This window comes from Rutilus rutilus, assembly GCF_951802725.1.
Source record: "Rutilus rutilus genome assembly, chromosome: 3".
Lineage (NCBI taxonomy): Eukaryota > Metazoa > Chordata > Actinopteri > Cypriniformes > Leuciscidae > Rutilus > Rutilus rutilus.
The window spans coordinates 45,815,818-45,838,641 of record NC_140211.1 but is presented as its reverse complement, the minus strand read 5'-3'; the positions used below and the strand labels follow the sequence as shown (position 1 = coordinate 45,838,641).

General features: G+C 40.6%; 1 protein-coding gene across 2 annotated transcripts; it reads right to left on the bottom strand.

Annotated features, from left to right (window-relative positions):
- Positions 1–10,014: 10,014 nt before the first annotated feature.
- Positions 10,015–14,210, bottom strand: LOC311288298 (uncharacterized protein). 2 transcript variants are annotated; one of them, XM_084405623.1, is made up of 5 exons: positions 13,446–14,210; positions 13,026–13,122; positions 11,362–12,321; positions 10,651–10,965; positions 10,015–10,346 (listed from the first exon to the last, which is right to left on the bottom strand). In XM_084405623.1, exons 3-5 carry the CDS (start codon positions 12,095–12,097, stop codon positions 10,240–10,242), a joined length of 1,158 nt encoding a protein of 385 aa, XP_084261749.1. In that variant the 5' UTR covers positions 12,098–12,321; positions 13,026–13,122; positions 13,446–14,210; the 3' UTR covers positions 10,015–10,239. The 2 variants fall into 2 exon arrangements, with proteins under 2 accessions (XP_084261749.1, XP_084261750.1); XM_084405624.1 differs by lacking the exon at positions 13,446–14,210 and having other exon boundaries at positions 13,026–13,170.
- Positions 14,211–22,824: the final 8,614 nt, after the last annotated feature.

The following is a 22,824-nucleotide window of genomic DNA, read 5'->3' as shown; positions in this document are numbered from 1 at the left end:
AACCCACTATCTGTCCGCAGGATATTATTCCACCTTCTTTCCTTAGGCAAATTATGGACACAGTTGGACCTGGACTGTTACTTTTAATTAACAAATGCCTGTCAACTGGTTCCTTCCCTAACAGTCTGAAAGTTGCTGTGGTGATGCCTTATCTTAAAAAAACTAATCTCGATCCTTCCATTCTTTCTAATTTTCGTCCTATTTCTAATTTACCTTTTATTTCCAAGATCCTTGAGAGAGTTATACTGATTCAACTACAATCATACTTATCCGCAAATTCTCTCCATGAAACATTTCAATCTGGTTTTCAAGCTCTACACAGCACTGAATCTGCTCTTTTAAGAGTTTCAAGTGATATTTTCACTGAAACTGACTCTGGGAGATCAATGGCCTTAGTTTTATTAGATTTGAGTTCTGCATTTGACTTAGTTGACCATGAGGTCCTGTTGCGACGTCTGGAGACATCCGTGGGCTTTCGAGGCGTTGTCCTGCAGTGGTTCCGCTCTTATCTGACCAGCAGATGTTTTAGCGTCCGTATTGGTCATCAATCCTCCAATAGTGTACTGTACCTCTGAACTGCGGAGTCCCACAGGGATCAATCCTCGGCCCCATATTATTTATTCTGTATCTGTTACCTCTGGCTTCCATCTAGGGTTAATAAATATGAAGTATCCTTCCATTTGTATGCCGACGATACTCAGATTTATTTTCCTTTAAAACATAATGATAAAAATGGTCTACAACCCTTGTTTGCCTGTTTAAGTGATCTTAAACTTTGGCTTTCAAGTAACTTTCTAAACCTAAACGAAAATAAAACTGAAATAATTATCTTCGGGCCCAAGGAAAACAATGTGTTTGATGTTGACCTTGGTTCTCTCGCACCGTATGAAACCCACTGCGCAAGAAATCTGGGCTTTCTGTTTGACCGTAACTTAAAATTTGAGAAACAGATCAGTGCTGTTGTAAAGTCATGCTTTTTCCACCTCCGCCAACTCTCTAAGGTGAAACCTTTTTTAACTCAGAGTAATCTTCAAATAGTGACTCATGCTTTCGTAACATCACGACTAGACTACTGTAACTCACTTTACTTTGGTCTATCTCAGTCTTCTCTTTCTCGCCTACAGCTAGTGCAAAACGCAGCAGCTAGACTCCTCACTGGGACACGCAAGTATGAGTCGATCACCCCTATCTTATTCAAACTCCACTGGCTACCTGTTAAATTTAGAATTGATTTTAAAATTTTACTTTTATGTATAAAGCTCTTAACAATTTGGCCCCTCTGTATCTGACTGATCTGCTCTGTCTGTACACTCCTTCTCGTACTTTGAGATCCAGTGATCACTGCCTTCTCATCGTGCCTAGATCCAGGCTTAAAAAACGAGGCGACCGTGCTTTTGTGACTGCAGGCCCAAAACTTTGGAACAGTCTGCCTCTCTATATCAGACTGGCTCCTTCAGTTTCCATCTTCAAATCTTCTTTAAAGACTTTTTTGTTTTCTCTTGCATTTGATGCTCCTTGATTCTGATACGATTACTGTTTATTTTTTCTTTTGTTTTATTTTTTCAGTTGTTTCTTTTTGTTCTGTACTGCTCTGCATCTTATTCTCTGCTATGTACAGCACTTTGGTCAGCCTTGGTTGTTTTTAAATGTGCTTTATAAATAAATATTGTATTGTATTGTATTGTATAGAGACCATTCCCCTGCCGGAACATTGTTCCTGGACAGTCTGTCTGGTCCCACATTCAGGTGGCCAGGCACATGCGCTGCTCTGAGCGAGCGCAGATTGTGCTGAGCCCATACCAGGAGGTGTTCCGTCAACCTGTAAAGGTTTCAGGATGTGATGCCTCCCTGGCGATTTATGTAGGCTACCACTGACATGTTGTCCGAGCGGACCAAGACGTGGTGTCCTGCTATTTGGGGGCGAAAACGCCTCAGCGCGTTGTCGACCGCCATCATATCCAGGCAGTTTTTTTTTTTTTATGTGCAGAAGCTTTTCCCGTTCTGACCACTGGCCGAAAAACGGTCTGCCCTCGAGCAGTGCTCCCCATCCCGAGGTGGAGGCGTCCGTAGACACCACCTTCACACTCGAGGAAGTCCCCAGGCTTACACCTGACTGGTACCAGTCGGTCGCTGTCCAAGGTATCAATGCCGAGATGCATTTCTGATCGACCTTGAGGCGAAAAAGACCAGAAGTACACACTCGGCGCGGTACTCGTGCTTGTAGCCAGAGCTGCAGCGGGCGCATGCGAAGCAGACCCGGCTGAAGAACTGCTGATGCTGCGGCCATGAGACCCAGCATCCTCTGAAACCTTTGAGCGGGACTATAGCGCCGCTGCGGAAGGATTCCGTCATGCGCTGAATAACCAGTCTGCGCTGTGGCGATAGTTGAGCTGTCATAGACAGCGAGTCCAGTTCTGTGCCCAGAAAAGATATTCTCTGACTGGGAGACAGTGAACTTTTCGCCTAATTGACTTCGAGACCCAGATTCTCGAGATGCTCGAGTAAAATGGTTCTGTGTTCTATGAGCTCTGAGTGTGACTGAGCTAGAACCAGCCAAATCGTCCAAGTAGTTCAAAACTCGCATTCCCCCGAAGTTTCAGGGGGGCGAGGGCTGCGTCCATGCACATCGTGAATGTACGGGGTGCCAGGGACAGGCCAAACGGTAGGACTGTGTATTGATATGCCTGGCCCTCGAAGGCGAATCTCAAAAATCGCCTGTGACATGACGCGACGCTATTTGTATTTGGAAATACGCGTCCTTCAGATCTATTGACACAAACCAGTCCCCCCGGCGAATTTGCGAGAGGATTTTCTTGGTCGTGAGCATTCTGAACCGGCGTTTTGAAAACGCTTTGTTCAGCTGTCTTAGATCTAGAATGCGTCTGAGACCCCAGTCTTTTTTCGGTACCAGAAAATATCTGCTGTATAGCTCCCCTTCCCTCTGAGCTTGAGATAAAGGCTCTATGGCCCCTTTGCTCAACAGTTTCGCAATTTCGGCACGAAGTAGATGTGATACTTCCTTTTCTACCGTGGTTTCGATTCGCGCCGCGCAACAGCGGGGACGTCGATTGAACTGTAGCGAATAGCCTCTTTTTATAATGTTCAGCACCCATTCTGATACCCCGGGAAGCTTTGCCCACGCATTTGCATGGATAGTGGTTGAATGAGATCTGGGCTCTGGCCGCGACATGGTGGGCACATACACTACGTTAAATGCACAATTGACATGAGTCGATTTTATGTGTGCGAGCCCTGTATTTTGGCGGGCTGCGCTTGTGTGTAGGAATGAACACTGGGTTGTGGGCATTTTTCTACACTCGTAACACCATCGGCCGTGGCCGGATCTTGAGTGAATGTGGGCGCGGGACAGCGGGCACACTCATAACACCGAAAACACCGTCTGCTTGAGCAGACTGTATGTGCGTTGGTTTTGTTTTTACAGAAACCGTGAGACATGCAATGTGTAGTGTTTGTGGGCACTGGGTCGTGGGCACATTCACTACATCTAATGCACAGTCGACATGAGTCGATTTTATTTTTGCGAGCCACGTGTGGCGGGCTGTGCTTGTGTGTAGGAATGAGCACTGGGCTGTGGGCATTTTACTACACTCATAACACCATCGGCCGTGGCCGGAATACCAGAAAATACACTCTTTATGGGATTTATCTGGGTTTGTGTGCAGGCAAACGGGCTGTGAAACCGGCTTGTTTTCTGCTGAATACACTGGAACAGTCACATTTTCTGGACCTGAACGAGCGAGAAGTTTTGGTGGAAGTCCGGCCGCAGCGGGACTTGAACACCGTCGTTTCCCTAGACTGGCTAGGAAGAGCTTGAGTTGCCATAGAAACAGTGTCTGGGTGCAGGCGAGCGGGTTGTACAACGCGCTCATTAGCTGCAAAATACATCTGCAGTCGCCTTTTTAAGGGAACTGACAGAACGAAAGCATTTACGGCATAATTTTATCTGCCGGCAGATACGGGATTCGAACACGGGTCTCTGGCGTGAGAGCCTAAGATTCCGCCACTGAGCCACAGGGGGGAATACATAAGCTTTCAGTTAGCGCGAGCATATAAGAGAGCGTCAACGTGTCTTGTGACGGCGTCTGTTTGCAGGCGTGCATGTATTTACAACAGGCTCGTTTACTGCAATATTGACATTTCCAGTCGCCTGAACTTAAGAGGGAACTGAGAAATGTATGAGAAATGGAGGTTAGTCCGGTCTCGACGGGACTAAAACACTCTTTTTCCTTTCGCCGGTGAGTGACGCGTGAATGGGCGGGGGTAGCTTTCTTGTAACGTAATGTAGCAACACTGGGTTTTACATTAACAATAGCTCAAATGTTCTATAGGGAATTTTAATAATTAATCATGAATATGATTAATATATTAAATATTTACAGTTACATTAAATTTATCGAAGTTGAAAATAGATCGATTGCATATGAATAATCAATTACAACGAATTATAATTCCTCATTCATATATCAATAGTCTTATCTCAGATCGATTTATTTGAGATAATCCTTAATGGAAATTAATGTAATTATCAAACAGTTGTTTGTCCAGCAACCAGCCGTAAGATTAGCTTATCAACTTCTCAATAAAGTTATCACTTCTTATAATTCAAAGAAAGCTGTTTTCTGGCCATTGAAACAACTCTCCTGTCCTTATAAAATTTAGGTTACTGAAATCGTAACAAGATAAAGCATGTAGCTTAAGGCGAGACACTACAGGTGAATAGGGTAAAATTTTAAAATAATAGATATCACCATGAAACTTCCTCAGTTCATTACTTACACAAGTTCATGAAAAAAATGTTTTACAAGTTTTTGAAATTTTTATGTTTAATTATGCAAATTAGGTATTATCTCATTAAATATGTGCTATTTTGCATATTTTTTCAGTAGATATATCTGAAAATATGATAAAGCCAGAAGCAAAATTATTTTTTCATTTTGATTACACACAAGATGAAAAAAGATGTTCAGAGGGATTTCAGGATATATGCTTTCATTAACTAGGAAATCAAAATATACTGTCCATAGCCTTAAAATAATTTTCACCATTTTTTTTAAATTAAAATGTCACATAAATCAGGCCAGGAATGATTTATTAACAAATCTCTCTGAACAGATCTTCAGAATACTGCTAAGTGTATAACTGGAAAGTTTGGTGTACACAGGTGCTACATAGGCTGAGATGTTTCTACTGGAGAATGACAAAAAAAACGCAAAAAAATAATTTTGAGAAAACGGCAGTTAAAGATTTAATATTTCTAAATGAGATTTCGTCGTTAGCTTTAAATCCCCCTTTGGACATTCACGAGTGGTTACTGATAGAAAGGAAATGCCCATATTTGGGTTACATAGCGTTGTGCATGAGACTCAGAGCTTTACAACGATCCCGGACATGACAGACTTCAGTGAACAGACGGAGCTCGGCATGTCGCGTTGGAATACTAACTTCCTGGTAAATTCGGGAGAAACTTACTGCCGCAAGTAAACAAAATGTAATAAAAAAAACATCGTAATGTATATTTTCAGCGTTTTCTTTATAGCAGCTTGAAAGAATACATGTTGAAGGAGTAAACTCGGCCAAAATCTCAAAACTGACCACTGCATGAAAAATCGATGTTTTTGCCTGCCGTGTCTCCCCTTAAGATCGAAACATCTCATTGACTTGGTTATATGGGCATTTAAAACAGAGACAATCAAGGATATATGGAATTTTAATAATTGGACTAATACTACATCGAAACTACGAGTATACACAGAGTAAATACATATATTTACAATAGAAACATACGGACGAAAACATTACAAGACCAAACGAATAACGAAAATGAGAGAGAGAGAGATCGGAAAATGAGAGAGATGGAGAGGATGAAAAGGGTGAGCGGGAGAAAGTGAAAGCAAAAATCTGCGATCAGAGAGAGATCACAATAAGGCACAAATCACAGACCAGGTAACCTTTTTAGAGAGACAACAAGAAATCACATCAATCAAATCAAAAATCATTACTTGCGTATGGTTCTCTTTGTATTGCTGAAGGAGAGCTCTTTTTAGAGCTGGGCGTGTTTCCTCGTGTCTTTGAGGGCGAGCAGACTCGCGCGAAGTTTTAAAGGTTCACCGAACGTGAAGTTGCCAAAAACATGATTCAGGGTTCATCTCCCTCGCTGAGGGAGAGGCGAATATGAAAAATAAAACTTAGTAAAGAAAAGAAAACGGAGATGAGGACTCCCTAAGGAGCCATGGAGCCAGGAATTCTCTCAGACGAAGTGCTCTCTCTCGTGTGTCCCTAAGGAAGAGAAGCGCGGTCATTTCAAAAGAGTCTTTTTCTTTGAGTTGACGTTGCCGGCCGAAAACGAAAATAAAGAAAAGACTTAAAGAAAATAAAAGAGAAAACGGAGAAAAGCTCCCGAAGGAGCCATGGACCCTCTGAAGAAGTGGGTTCGGACAAGTGCAGGAGAGAGAGAGGCAGAGCGAGCTCTGTGCGGGTCTCTTATGGAAAGGATCGGTTCACGCCTAGTTTGCATACGGGGACCAATCACTTTCAGAGATTTCCGAGCGGGAAGACTCTCTTTTGTCTTGTCAGGAGAACTTCTTTGCATAGTTTATGATGGTTTAAAATTTTGTCATTTCTACCCAGAGAGATTGTACACACAGAACAATACATTTTACTGTAATCTCCTATGTGTTACTGGTTCAGTCGAAACAGGACGGTCAGACAGATACCAAGGATGGCAGGTACAAGCAGAAGAAACATAAAGTTACATTAATATGCAGGATTACACACAATTAAAGTTTGATTAACACACAATAAAATTGTCAGTATTTCCATTATGGCATGTGAAGACACCTGAGAAACAAAGGAATACGTATCAAACATTTTAGAGGTACTTTTCTCTGAAAAGTTCCATGAATGGTGTTTGTGTGTGTGTGTGTGTTAATGTGTTGGAATGTTGGCTTGCAGAGGAACTGGATGAGCTGCAGCTTTGGAGTCATAAAGTTTATGACCAGGTCGAGGTCGGGTTACAAGACACTATTGAGGAACCTTCTTTCAGTGACCATTTAGAATTCAAAACTATACCCTAGCAAACCACACCTCTATTATAAGGCAAACTAACCACACATGCATAATGGAATTGTACATATATTTAAAAGGATATTTCTTATCCTAAGTTACACACAAAGGTTGGTCTCTTTGTGTGTGTGTGTGTGTTTGGAATGTCTAGAAGGTTTCGTTATCTCTTTGGTGCAGAGAGAAAGGGGGTTTGGAATGCAGAACGTTGTTCTGTAGTGTGTGTCTAGAGGCTCATAAAAGGTGTTAGAGAGCCATCTAACCCAGCCATGCTGGCACCATGCTGGTCAGTTAACTTGCAGAGAGTTTGATTTACATACATGAGTTCAGAGGCTAAAAGCTTTGGGTTTCATAAGGAATGCCCATTGTTGTAGATTCAACGAGCCATGAGTCATGTGATTCAAAACCAAAGAATGAATGAATGAACTGCTCATATGCTACAGTAAAGAAAAAACTAACCCCGTGACCGTCCGCTCCTGACATCCCCTGTGAACGGCGCAGTTTGCGCGGCTCGAACAGTGGGAGAGTAGGTATCATCCCCCACAGACGTGTCTTCTTGGTCGATATCCACGACGGAAGCGGCGGCAGACGGCGGCCACTGTCCATCAGGAAGAGACTCTAGCGAAGCAGGTGAAGCAGGCGAGCGAACCGGCGAGCTTTGCGGGTTGTGGGAGGTTCCGGGACCTGTTGAGCACGGCGCTTTTAACGGCACGGTACCGCGGCGGGCGGAGGTGCAGTCTCGGAGAAGGATACCAGGCGAGTCCTCAGAGTCACCATAGGCATTAGCTCGCTGAGGGCAGCCGCCGGGACGTGACGTAGTGGGCGCGAAGCGCCCTCATTGGAGCTGACGTTAGGGCCTCATCGATAGGCTGCTGCAGTTGCCGCAGGGCAGCCAATAGGCGCGCAAGCTGTCTCGCCTATGTCTGCATGCTGCCGCAACGCGTTTTACATTATTTCAAAATTAAGGATAATTTTTTGGCTTCAGTATCTCGCGGAAAAGAGATTTTCCCCTAGCGTAAGATTTACGCAGTACGAGAGAACCTCTCGTAAGAGAACTTTCAAAGTGCGTGCATGCATCAGTGCCGTGGGTTGGACCAGTGAGGTGATTTGATGGATGTGTGGTACAAAAAAAAATTTTTACATACATAAATTCGTTTTTGGTAAGTGATGTAATTTAAAATTTCGTTTTGTTTTTTTTCTAGTTAGAAAACCATATGGATACATTTGGGGAAAACTCTTTGAGTGGCAGTTACTCAGTCTTATCGACAAGTTTAACGGTAAGTTCATGTTTATTATACACTTTTGCAGCTTTTACATATATAATTGACTGCCTGTGATAATCAACTCGACCTCGCTTAACTTAACGCATATAAATTTGATCCGTGCTATAGTTAAATATAGGTAGCTCACAAGGCTGCCAACTTCTGAGTTTAGCATAAGCTTGTGGTTCGATTCCGATCTTGATTCAATGTCGATTAATTTGGATAAATATCAGACGCAGTAGCTACATGTACATTTTTTTTAAGGAAAAAAATCACTTAAAGGGGCCTATTATGCTTTTTCAATTTTTTTGTTATGTTGCTGTTTGAGCATAAAAACTAAATGTAAAGATCTGTAAGGCCTATTTTAAGTAACAGAATTTTCAGGATTGCAATTAAGGAAGAAAAGTTGCATCAGTCTTTGGAAAACATTCCACAAGGTGATGTCTGTTTTAAATCTTTGATACAACATAAAAGGCAACCTTAGGTATTTAGTATTATTGCATATTTATTTTTATGTATGTAGCTTATTGCACTAACTTTAGTATATATTTGTTGTAGCTGGTCCTGTTTCTGAGATGTTATGTCTCTTTTCTGCAGAGAATAGAGGTGATGTTGCTCTTTTGGTCCTTCCCCTTCTTCTTCCTGCCACGGTGTACATAATTGGTCAGAAGGTTTTTCGTCCATCTATTGACAAAGCTAGAAAGGCTTTCATTGATCTTCAACTAGTAAGCATAAAACCGCATAACTGCTATGAAAATTGCATTGTAACCTGTCTGGAACTGCCTGTGCATTAAGCAAGGGATACTATACATCCAGCCAGTTAAAACTTCAACAGGGTAATCAACACAAAGTGGAGTGATCTCTTATCACCCTGGAGGAGTTTATTTTGTGATGAAAACTGACTGGATGTACATTATCTGACTTAACTTTATTACCTCAAAACAATTCCTATTAAGCAACTTTGATCCTAGACAAAAAAACAAGATCAAACAAGACATAATGTAAAGCATACCACTTATTATATGTTTTTTCCCCAGAGGAAAATTTTACTGCTCAAAGCTTGCTTTTCTATAGCTCAGGAGACAAATTTGAGATTCTCATCTAAGCCTTATTTTAATCTCTATTTTGTCTAAAATGTTTCTCATATGTTTCTCCTAAAATTCACAAGGAGCAATTGGTGAGACAGAATAATCAGAGGGAGTCATACCTGAGACTAAAAGGAGATGCCTTGCTAATCTCAATTCGGTGTTTTTAATGACTCCTTTATTTCTCCTTTGAAAAAGAAAATGAGCAATACTGGAGCTACTATGGAGCAATATCCGAGTCTCTCGCTCACTCTCCCTCTCATGCACACAAACACACACGCACGCACATGAATTACTAATTCAATCATATGACCTTTTCCTCCTACCAGACTAGATTCACCATTCTAAACAACACAGATCATCCACTTCAGAACATCTTGATGGACCAAAGAAACAACGGACGGGAATGCTACTCTCTCTTCACTGCAGGACAGACAGAAGATCTATCCACAACCATCAGGCTTTAAAAATCTATAGCAAATGGCAGATTAGCTGATGTAATAAAGAAATTTGAATCTGAATCTTTATTTAAATCAAAATAACATTAACAAATTTAAAGACATTTTAAAGACAGCAAAAACTGTTTAAACATGGTCATTACAAAATATGACCTAAAGTGCTTTTTTTGTTGTAAAATTCTGTTTTTAAAACAGTAACAATTTTAACAATGTTATGAGCAGTGGCAGGCCAGGTTTACAACAATTCACAACAATAAACTTGAGTCTCTGACGCCAACATACATCATTTGAAAACAAGGACTTTTTGTGAACATTGTCGTTTCAACAAATGTCTCTGTGTGCCCCATCCGATATTTACAGTGTTGTGGCCCTGATGCGGCATTTGTTTATGAAGGCTTTTTTGACCTTACTTTTCTCAACCGGTGTCCAACCATCCAGTGTACTACAGCGCATGACGTAAGCTGCAAGAATAAAAGAAAAGAAAGCACAAATTACAGATTGCATTGAGTAACCGCAGTTACCACAACAGTATTAACAACTTTTTTCATCCTGATACGACAAAATTCACATTGTAATATCTCTATGGATCACACATAAGGAAATGCAGCAAAACTGTGAGGACAGTGAAACAATCATAACATTTAACGTAGCTATGTGATATATGGGTATCCAACACCTCTTATTGGGTTCCCACACATTTTTTACCTATGAATTTTCACAACTTTTTCCACAAATTGTTAACAACCACATGAGCAACATACTTACTTAGAATTGCATTGACTTTGAACTTATCCAGGACTCTCTTCCCATATGGCACCTTTCCGTGTTTCCCAAATGCCACAGCATTCTGGCACTCCTCTGCAGTAAAGAATTCATCAAAAAGAAGATGGAACAACCGAAGGCAGTCCTTCTTTGCGGTTGCATGGATTGCAGCCAGGTGAGTCGAGGACAAGAAGAGGCCACTTCCTGGATATAGCTCCTGCTGCCGAGATCTGCCTTTTGGAGCCCAAACACCAGCCTGAGGTTGGATCTGTTCCACTTTGTCCAGAAAACTTCTGAATGCCTCGAGGTGCTCACCACCTGTGACACAAAAGACGTATATTACCTTATAGGGACACAGCAGCATTCATAAAGTAAAAAAAAAGAAAAAAAAAAGACAAGTTTTTAAAAAGTCCAAAAGATTTCATGATTGGATAAGAGTTTTACCAAATTGTTTAAAGCTTTTAAGATTTAGCTTAAGCATCAAATAACTCCCAATGTCCAAAGTAAGACAATGTAGTAGAACTTTAAACATATACCAATATAAAAACATAATTACAATTTTATGTTGCACAATTTAATACACTAGATTATTACCCACGTTTTTTTTTACACAACTCTTCTGAATAGATATTAGGTGTGTTAGAAAAACTGTGAGAGAAAAAAAGAAGTGTTAAAAGAACAAGTAATTGCAACAGAGAGACAAAACATACTTACTTATACCACACAGCACATCATGCAGTTTGGCCTTTTCCTCCACTAATTTTTCCACGTCTGTCTTGCATGCTTCGCATGGCTTCCATGATCTGTCTTCTGCTGACTCAGGCGAACTGAAACATGGTTCTCCATATTCTGGAATTGGAGTACGCTCGATGATTAAAGTATCTGCAGATGAGCTTGAAGAAGTCTCATGTTCAGAGGTGCTTGTCTGGCTCTGGTCCCCAAGAACAGCAGGTTTTTGATGTGTATTAGGACTGTGCAACATTTTGAGGAAGCTTTCTTTGGCTGTAGGAGCTGGTGGCTGTCTTTGCTGATCCAAATCTGCCAAAACAGGCTGCTGTTGTGTTTGGTCTGAAGGTGTGGGTAGTGCTGTGTGAGGCTGGTGATGCTTTGAATACTGCGAAAGGCTGGAATTGTGTGGAATTGGAGACAGAGTAGTTCCATACTGGTTGAGCGACTGGACTGGTGAATGCTGGTAATGTTGTGGCGTATTTGGTGATGACTGGGAAACTGGAAGTTGGTACTGTGGCCAGGCAGTTGCATGCTGGTGCTGTGGCTGGACAGGTAGAAATGACTCTGTAGGTGGAGGCTGGTACACTGGCCTTGTTGTTTGAGGCTGAATGACATTTTGGTCCACAGTATTTGGGTGATCCTGTGCAGAGGTGGACTGGCCTGCTTGAGGTAGGAATGGAAGGTTGTAGAATCTTTGTGCAGCTGCATCTCTTTTTTTCATGTCCTTCTTTGTCACCTTCTTGGTATCCACCGTTTTGTCAGCTGTTCCAATGAAGTCTACTGTAGCATTGTAGAACTTATTGTCAGACCATCTTGCAAGTACTTTTTCTCCTGGTGTCAGATCTCTAAAGCAAGCGATGGGTTTATCATCTTTGTTTAGTATATCACAGAGATTAAAAATCTTTGCTGTGTATCCATCTTCAAAGGTCAAAAATACAAAAAGTCCTGAAAATGAACACAAAGTAAACAAAAAGGAAATGTGAGTAAATCAGTGCAGGCTAAAAATCAATCTTACTTAAACATGCTACTATATCTTTATTGTCTTATTTCTAACCCTCTTTGCAAAGCAACAAAATTACCTCTTCACTTTAGCCTTCAACTAGGATTAACTTTATTCTTTTAGCACTTTCAAATTTATTTGCTCCTGCAACTCTTTGATTTATGCACTCTCTATTCTATTTTTTCAATGTTTTTAATCCCTTTCATTATTTAATTATCACACATATCCCTTTCATTATTTAATTATCACACATATTATTTGTTTATTTATTTATTCATTTTACACATTGTCTATGAAGAGCATGGCGCAGGAATACTTTTTTGTAAAGAACTTTGAGCTGCAATTCCTATAAAAATTATTTTATCCCTTAAATTTTGAGATGATTCGCAAAATTCAGTCACTAAAATGTACAAATAAGTTTCACTCCTTTTTCATGACATTCCATTAAAAATTCCTGTAGGCTATAATCAATATTTGTGCCTCAAGCTACCAATACAGTATTTATAAAAATTCCAGTAATAAGAGACCAAATACTGACGAATATTTTGGTTAGTAAAGTGTCCAAAGTACGTTAAAAATAACCACTTAAACCAGTTTTAATACTTAACAAAATTAGCTAAGCCGTAGTATAGTAAAATAACTCAATTACCATCTTGGTTATCTCTGGGGGAGCTGGGGTCTGGTTCATCTTTTTCGGAGGGTTTCGCGCTCTTCTGGGCAGTTTTGTATTAGTTCCTGCACTCATTCTGTAAAATAAACAAAAGTACAACACATTTAATTATTGGGGTCTCACTGCACGAGATCATATTTTTCCAATCATACACAATTTATGTAACTTCAAGAATAGGCCTCGCTGAATGTAGAAATAATAATCCCACATTCTTCTTTTTTTTTTTACATAAAGATGTTTATTGCAGAAAGCTAATGTTACCATGGCCTTCCTAGCAACTTAGCAAGCTTAACTATTTGCTACAAAATACGACCAGTTTCTTCAGAGAGTATCGGAACCTGCATACACTCGCCATTTAAAATGTACCCAAATTCTGTTTTAAAAAAACATGTTGCTTACCTTCTTTTGAGTCCTGCAACAGCTGTTTTTTCCTCCATTCCGTCTGCCTGCAACTCCGTCCATACGTTAACTAACGCGCGCCTAAACCAGTGTTGCCAACTATTTTCAAAGGAAAGTAGCTAACGCCTCCCCTAAAAGTAGCTAAATGTCGCTAGATGACGTCATACGTCAATTAGCATATTCATGACGTCATCGCGGCGTACTTTCATTCTGCCTGCCTAATGTTTTTTCTCATTAAAATCATGCCTACATACTATATTTTAATATAATATAATATAATATAATATAGGCTATATAGCCGAATGTCCAATAAAGCTGTTCTCATTTACTATATTTTTTTGTCAGACAATAGAACGAGTAGCTATTGAATGACTATTTTTTATATGTGTAAAATTATCTGAACTGAGAGAGTTCGGGAACTGAACTAAAGCACTGTGATAGTGAGTATTACAAGTAATAAGCACAAGAAAAGAAAGGAAAATAAAATGTTCAAACTAAATACTTTAAATATAAACAAAAGATAAGTGATAAGTCCATCCGTGGAAACAACACTGCTCATTCACGTCTGTTAGCTGCCGTGCTGCTGCCCTCAGCCATTCACAGAACAGGGTAGACGCAGAGAGAGGTGTGTGACGGCAAGGAGAAAGCAAACCTCGCGCTCGCAGGACTCATGCTGGCAACATTTGGAGGTTACTGAGGTTTGTTCAAAAAGTAGCTAGATTAGTCGCTAGTCGCTTTTTTGAAAAATTGTCGCTGAAGGGGTCTGAAAAGTCGCTAAAAATAGCGACGAAGGCGCTAAGTTGGCAACACTGGCCTAAACCTCGTTGATTCAGCAGCGCCCCTCCACTGTGAATTAACCAATGACGATGCAGCATTTGTGACTGATGGCGCTCTCTTCTAATGCTGACGTTGGGGCTGCATCATCTACAAGGTTCAAAGTTGAATCGTGGCAAGCGCGCTCATAATGTAAGAGACGCCGGCGCGACCACAACAGTGCCCAACATCAAATGGCAAACATAATGCAAGCGGAACGAAACTGCTCGTTATTGTGTGGTTGAAGGACCGTTTATCAGTTTGGACCAGTGCAGCGCGAGCCGATCGTGATCATGCGACGCTGTTACTACACAGCGCTAATAAGAGATGCAGTAAAGAAAGCATTTGAATTTGCCACAGAAGTAATAACATCGCTGCGAGATCTAGTGAGAAACATTCACATTTCTCCGTTATTAACGGATCAAACAGCGCGTGGAAACCAGGAAGAAACATTGTGCCGTGAATGAACTATCAGTGTCCACAGATCAGCAACAAGGAAAAAGGTTGGGAACCACTGGTCTATACCACCATCATCAAAGAAGAGCATCTTCTATATTCTATCTATATTCTATATACTTCTATACTTCTATACTGTGATGCCATCTCAACTGTTTTATATGGGCAAATCTATTGTCATACAAAAAGGTCACTTTGGGGCTAACATGAGAAGATGCATACATCTGAATATACAACATTAAATGTATTAATGATATGATTACCTTCTTTTGTCAAGTTACCAATAAATTACTGTTTTTATTTTACAATGTGTTTTGTGTGGTTAATAAAGTTATTTTACTGAATTACATGCAGTAAAATATTTCAAATCATTTATAGAAAATAATATAAATAAGAGGGTCTTTGCAGCCTAAAATAAAAGATTTACAATTAATTTATTCATAAATACATTATATTAAAAAAATCATGTGGATGAAACAACCAAGACAGTGATCCAAGTCTGAGAGTTCAATGAGCACTTGTGGAAATCTCTTCCTTTGCTCTATCTGAGTTTAGCATGAGATGCATGAATTGAAGCTGGGATGAGAGTATATTGAGTTCATGGAGAGAACTCTCTGATTTCTCTGTCTGAGATCACAAAGAGACACAGAAGTTGAGAAACTCTGAGCATTATATTAGAGCTTGTTGAGATCTCTTCTGAAACTTAAAAGGATACTAAATTGAGATTTAGTGCATCTTATTGCTCCAGAGAAAAGCCTGAGACACAGGAGAAATAAACCTTTGTCTCAGTTTGGTGTCATATGGATCTCAAAGTTGTCTAGGAGAAATAAATGAAACATTTTGGAGATCTCTTTTCAGATTTTCTTTTCCTCTGGGTCGCCAAATAAAAATATTGATTGTTGAAATCATGATGAACTCCATTTCATGATAAACTTTACACAGTTATTGAACTGAATTGAATCAACACTGAACTTACTTCAACTGAATAATGAAACCGTAGCCATTGAAACAATCTGTATTGTATTTATTTTCTTTTATAGGTTGGAACAAACATAGTGGAATTTCTAAACCAGGCAGAGTCTACAAAACCCGCCCTTCTTCTTCAGTCTAAAAAATGTGAATTTCACTGTGTACATACTGTAAAATACAATTTTGCACATCTGTGAATTTCACAGAATTTCCTAAGAATTAAATGGTATAAATTACATTGTTCAGAACTAATTTTCTTTCTTTCTTAACTATACTTATGTAAATTTTAGCATATTTTAAAAATGATTTTGCATTCACTGACTTTAAAATGAATTGTCTGTCGATTTCACTGCTTATTTAAACAGTTAAACATGTAATAGTTAAACGTATAAATGTCATTGTTCAGAACTAATCTTCTTTCTTTCTTTAATTGTATTTGACTATTTAATACTTGATGTATTTTTAAATGATTTTGCATTCGCTGAATTTAAAATATAATTGTCAATGTCACTGTATTTAAACTGTTAAACATGTAATAGTTTTAGAACTATCTTCTTTATTTATTTAATAAAACAATATTTTACTACTTGATGTCAGCACTAAATGATTTTTGCATTTCAATTTAATGTGTAGTTTGTTGTCATTGCTGCCAATTTTAACACACGTGAATATCAGTTGACAAGCATTAAAAATGATTATTTTAACAGTCTAAACATGTTCTTCATTATTTCTTAATTCATAGTTTTACAGTAAAGCACAGGTGAAATTATAAGAATAACCCAGCAAAAATAACCCAGTATAGCAAATCCATTAATGGTAAAAAAATGACTACATCTTGGGTTTTCTCAACAACCCAGCCTGCTGGGTTAAAATGTCACTGGGTTAATTTAACCCAGCATGTGTTCTGTCCAATATTTACCCAGCGCTGGGTTGCCAATTGGGTTGTTTTTAACCCAGCCATTTTTAGAGTGCAGAGCGAAAGCGGTGACGGACTTCAGCTGCTGGACGGGGCTGGGAGACCGGAGGTGCTGATTTTACCTGCTGAGGAGGTGGCGCCTTCTTGTGGCGGCTCGAAGCAGAGCTGGAGCATTTAGGGAGAAAATGACGCATAGCCTGCAACGCTTTCTGAGCCTCAGTGTAGCGCTCCGTGAACCCCTTGACTGCTGGGCCGAACAGATCGGTGGTGGAGATAGGGGAGTCTAGAAAAGCTGCCCTATCTGCGTCCTTCATGTCAGTCAAGTTAAGCCAAAGGTGTCTCTCGAGCACCGTCAAGCTAGCCATGCTTTGTCCAATCGCCTGGGGTCTCATTTATAAACGTGGCACTAAACCTAAACCTAAAACTAAAAAAAAAGACACTTAACTCCACAACTTATGCGTCGGAAGTGGCGTACGCACATTTTCAGCCCCGTTTTGTGCGTACGCCACTTCCGACGCATAAGTTGTGATTTATAAAAACAAACTTGACAGGAAAATTTGCGCACCTGCACGCAAACTCTGACCCATGCGTACGAACGTTTTGGAGATGGAGCAGTTTGGCGACACCGATGGTGAGCTGGAGTTAAATGTCTTTTTGGTCACTTTTAGACAGAAAATCTAAAGAAAATTAAACATACAGAAAGATAATACAAATATAATTTCACTCACCAAGCCTGTCACTTGAAGCAAATATCCATCCCTTCTTAAATGTCCGCGCCAGCGAGCGCGTTGGGCCGTTTATTAAAACTGACGCAAATAACAGTTTAAATAAATAAAATGATTTAAACTATGTTTTACTTCTGATATAAACATTTAGATTAAATATGCCATTCAAATTAATGGAGTTAAACACTTAAACAAGAAATCATTACTGAGAAGTTTTATAAAATATTTTTTATATTCAAATTCAATCAATAGAAATATTTGTTGTGGATGCAATGTTTTTGAACACTTTTCCTGTGGCATGCTGTGTTTTAATGTTTTAACCACAGAGATAATTGCTTATCAGATTGTCCAGGAGAAAAGAGTTTCGTGCAAATAATGCCCAAGGCCTATCTGTTGCCATTAAAATATAAATCAATTAAAAATACAATTCAGTCAGTGGAAAAGATTGAGAAAAACTTTCTCTGAAATGTATTTTACACTATTTGATTTATGTATTCAAAAACAAGGCAAGGATAGGCAACTACATGATTTTTATTAATGTAATGTGTAGGGCTGCAGCTATCGATTCTTTTTGTAATCGATTAATCTAGCACTTAATTGATCGATTAATCGGATACATTTTTTTTTGGTGTGTTTTTAAACAACCAAAACAAATAATGCATAACGAAAATGATGTGGCTATAAAATGATCAAGCATTTGGCTTTTATTTCTCAAAAAAACCAGAGGTATTTATTCCAACTCCAACATTTGGCTCCAAAACTAAGCCTATTTATTGCAATTTTTACCCATTTAGTGTTTTTAAGTGCCAGTGCCAACAATTATATAACAATACAGTTAAGTCAACTTACTGTAAAACATGTATAACATGTAAAACTATGAATACAAACTTAAATAGTAAAGGCCATTTGGCCTTAGTTTTGTCTTCTTAATACAACATTACAAAAAAAAAAGGATTGCACCTTCAGCAAATTACCCACCTGAGAACAAAAATAAATAAATATAAAATATCAAGCCAAACAGGTACACAATGTATACAATGGCTACATAAAAGTTTAAGCATGTGTGATGCATTGCCGCAATTGGTCTGATTGGCGCGTGAGAGAGACGAGGGTGCATGCGTGTGTGTGTGTGTGTGTGAAGGGGTTCTTTTTTTTAGGCTATACTCTCTTGCAATTGAACGTGAATACGTTTACAACTTAAAAACATCAAAGCTAAACATCATATCTAGTCAAACCGCATCACGACATCGCTACAAATACAGTATGGGATTAAAATCAGCGAACATCAATGTATAGGCTTAGGCTACGTTACCTTGTTTCAGCGACGCTTGGTGAAACAGCATGGAGTGGATGTTTTCGGTTCAGATGCTGAATCATTGAAGTCGTACTGTTGTGGTATGCCAGGTCTACTTTGCAGTAGACACATTGCACCTTGTTCTCTTCCTTTTGTATGTAATAGGGGTGTGACGATTTGTTTTAACAGCGATTCGATTCGTATTGCGATTCGTGGTTGTCGATACGATTCAAGGACGATATTGGTTAATTTAGAACGATACGATCCAAAACGATTCAGTGACCTGAAATCGATTCAGTGACTTTTTAGCCAAAAATTCTTGTAAGGGAATCAGGTATCAATTAATTATGGATATAAACAAACAAATAAACAACAATTAATGTCAAATCCATTCACATTTTATTTGAATAAAGTAGGACTGAACGATTATGACAAAAATTATAATTGTCGATTATTTCCTTGAAATTGTAATTGCGATTATTAATTATGATTATCACAACATTGAATGATGTTTTGAATAGTTTGGCCATGGGACCCACATTTCCTCATGGTCATCAAGCCGCGACCCACCTTTTTAGGAATTATATAGGCCTATTATAATACATTTGTTTACACAAAAATTGTTGACACACAAGTTCTGTCCCCCTTTACTTAACATACCAAAAAATTTTTAAGAATATGACAAATACTGAGAAACAGTAGGCACTTCGAGGTTAAGCTATTAAATAGTAGTCCCAAACTAGTTTTTGTTAATACAATCTTGGTATGAGCCACCACAGTCATATAAAAATATACAAAATAACCAGTAAGTGGCATTTTGTTATGGAAACAAACAACAATTAGGCTACCATGGTGATACACAATACTTAGAAGAACTGGTAAAGAAACATGGAAACTGCTCCTGATAAATAGCAACACACATGACGTACCAATAACGTAATTATTGGTATTTTACCTTTATTTCTTAACTTACTAATTTACGACGTTGCATTCTCGTATGTCTTTTGCACTTTAGTGAAGTGATACAGCGTGCTTCGGCACATTTGCGCGTGCAGTTGAAGAGTGCGCGCTACTGCAGTATAGCGGCTGAGAGGACAGGAAAGTCCGTTTTTCTGAGGTGAGAGACTTTGCGCTGCTTGTTGTCTTTGCGCTGCTGCTGGCGCGTCACGCATGGCGACGACGTCACAGATAGGCAGACTGAATCGAGTAACATTTAACGCCTTTATCATTAAAAGTGCTAAGAAAAAACATCCATATAAAGTCTGACGTGCTTAAATCCAATGCGTTATTTCCTAGTATCGATACAATCAATTCTTTACCTTTTAAAACGATGTTAGATCGATATATGTCGTCCGGAAGACCAACTTGCCGAGCACAGATCGATGTAGTTGGATCGTAGGAATATAAATCGATACATCGATGTAGTTGATGAATCGTTACACCCCTAGTATGTAATGATCCCAAACTTTAGACATTCTCTGCCGTTTATGGACATCTTTACTCTCCGCCATCGCGCCAACTAAATTCAAAATGTATCATGCGCTATGGTGTGCTTCCTGAACATTGAACAACGGTCCGTGTGAAACAATCAGATCCCTGCGCGTCATAGGAATTTAACGAGGCTTCGAGGCAGAGTTTTTTCCTCGAGGAATTTTTGTAATCGAGTTAATCGAGTAACTCGATGAATCGTTTCAGCCCTAGTAATGTGTCTTGTACCGTTAAACGTTATCACGTGGACGAATAATCATATGCAAATGATATGCAGATGAGGATCTGCATAGTAAAACTAGGTGGAGACGTATGTGCGCACAATCTTCCGCTGACTGGGATTTATATAACGCAGGCTCTGGCGTACGAACGGTTTTATAAGTCTGAATATTTTTTTGCGTACGCCTTTTTTGGCTTCCGGGCGCACGCACACTTTTAGTAAGGTTCCTACGCACAAATGAGACCCCTGGGCTGTTGACTTTGTGGCTCGCAGGGCCAGGTCTGTGGCGCTGCGCAGATCCCTGAAAGCCTCCGGTTCAGGTCCAGACTCGTCCAAAGAGCGGAGAAGTTTGGCCTGAAAAACTTGGAGAACAGCCATGGTGTGAAGCGCCGAAGCAGCTTGGCCCGTGGCAGCGTATGCACGGCAAGCGAGAGCTGAAGTGGTGCGGCAAGGCTTGGATGTATGCGATGCTTTAGCTTTCCATCCAGTAGCGGTGGGCGGGCAGAGATGTGTGGCCACCGCTTCCTCGAGGGGAGGAATCGCCTCATAGCCTTTCTCCAGAGCGCCATCTACAGTAGAGAGCATCGAGGAGAAGGAGGGCTTTAAGCGAGCTGAGTGTGGCGCCTTCCACGACTTCGTCAGCTTGTCGTGCACTTCTGGGAAGAAGGGGGTGGGTCTCTGCTGAGGGGACAAGTTTTATTGAATAAAATTAATATAAAAAGTCCTAATGGAGCTTCTGGTTCCCCCAACAGGTGCAGGGACCAAACCTCCGACCCCCGGGAAGGCGTGGAATTCTTCAGGGCAACTCGTGCCAGGTATCCAGGTAAGCAAACCTTCTCGGACCGTCAAACGATCAGGGCGTAGCCCGTACGGGAGCTGATGGCCAGAAGGGGACTCTTCGACCAGGCAGGTGAATATCCAGGTACGTATACCTTCCGAAGGCGCGGGGCGAGACAGAGTCTCGTGATCGAGGAGGATCTTCCCTTGGGCAGACAGGTGAGTATCCCGGTAAGCAGACCTTCTCAAACCGTTGAACACTCAGAGCATGGCCGGTACGGGAGCTGATGATCTGGAAGAGAATCTTCTACCAGACAGATGAATATCCAGGTACGTATACCTTCTCAAGATGCGAAGCGGGACAGGGTCTCGTGATCGAGGAGGATCTTCCCTTGGGCAGACAGGTGAATATCCCGGTAAGCAGACCTTCTCGAACCGTTAAACACTCAGAGCGTGGCCGGTACGGGAGCTGATGATCAGAAAGAGAATCTTCTACCAGACAGGTGAATATCCAGGTACGTATACCTTCTTGAGACGCGGAGCGAGACAGGGTCTCGTGATCGAAGAGGGTCTTCCCTTGGGCAAACAGGTGAATATCCAGTTAAGTCAAACCATCGACAGTCAGGGCGTGGCCGATATGGGAGCTGGTGATCTGAAAGAAAATCTTCTACCAGACAGATGAATATCCAGGTACGTATACCTTCTCAAGATGCGAAGCGGGACAGGGTCTCGTGATCGAGGAGGGTCCTTCCTTGGACGGACAGGTGAGTATCCAGGTAAGTCGAGCTGTTGACAGTAAGTGTTTCCCTCAGCAGTCGTACACCAGGGTGGAGAAACCTTCAGCCATCAAGCTCTTCTAATGGCGAACAGAGTAAGTAACTCAGGTAAATACGTTCTTCCACCAAGTAAGGATAAGAGGGCTTACGACAAGGGCGAGCTCCTGCAAGCAGATACGTGAATGCTTCCAAGGTGAACCTCTTCTTCAAGCAAACGTCACCCGGAGGGGCTTCGGCGGAGGAATTCTTCTGCTAAACAGACAAAGTAAGTAACTCAAGTACGTGCATGCTTTTCTTCAGTGCAAAGACTAGAGCTTACGGCTGGGGTGTGCTTCCGTCAAACAGACGAGGGAATATCTCCGATGTGAGTCTCTCCTTCAAGCAGACATCACGTAAAGGGTGTCAGCGGAAAAATGCTTCTACTAAACAGACAGAGTAAGTAATTCAAGTATGTGACCGCTTCTCTTCAGTACAAAGACAAGAGCTTACGGCTAGGATGCACTTCTGTAGAACAGACAGGAGTATGTCCAATGGGTGTCTCTCCTTCAGGCGGACATCACATAAGGGGACATTGGCGAAGGAATTCTCTATTGGACAGACAGAGTCAATTATACAAGTGCATGCATGCTTTCCTCAGTGCAGAAACAAGGGCTTACGGCTGGAGTGTGCTTCCGCCAGACAAACGAGGGAGTATTTCCAATGTAAGTCTCTCCTTCAAGCAGACATCACATAAAGGGACATTTGCAGAGGGCTTCTCTACTGACCAGACAGAGTAAGTTATACAAGTGCATTTATGCTTTTCCTCAATACAGAGACAAGAGCTTACGGCTGGAGTGTGTTTCTGTAAAGCAGACGGGAGTGTGTCCAATGTGTGTCTCTCCTTTAGGCAGGCATCACATAAGAGGACATTTGCAGAGGGCTTCTCTATTAAACGGACAGAGTAAG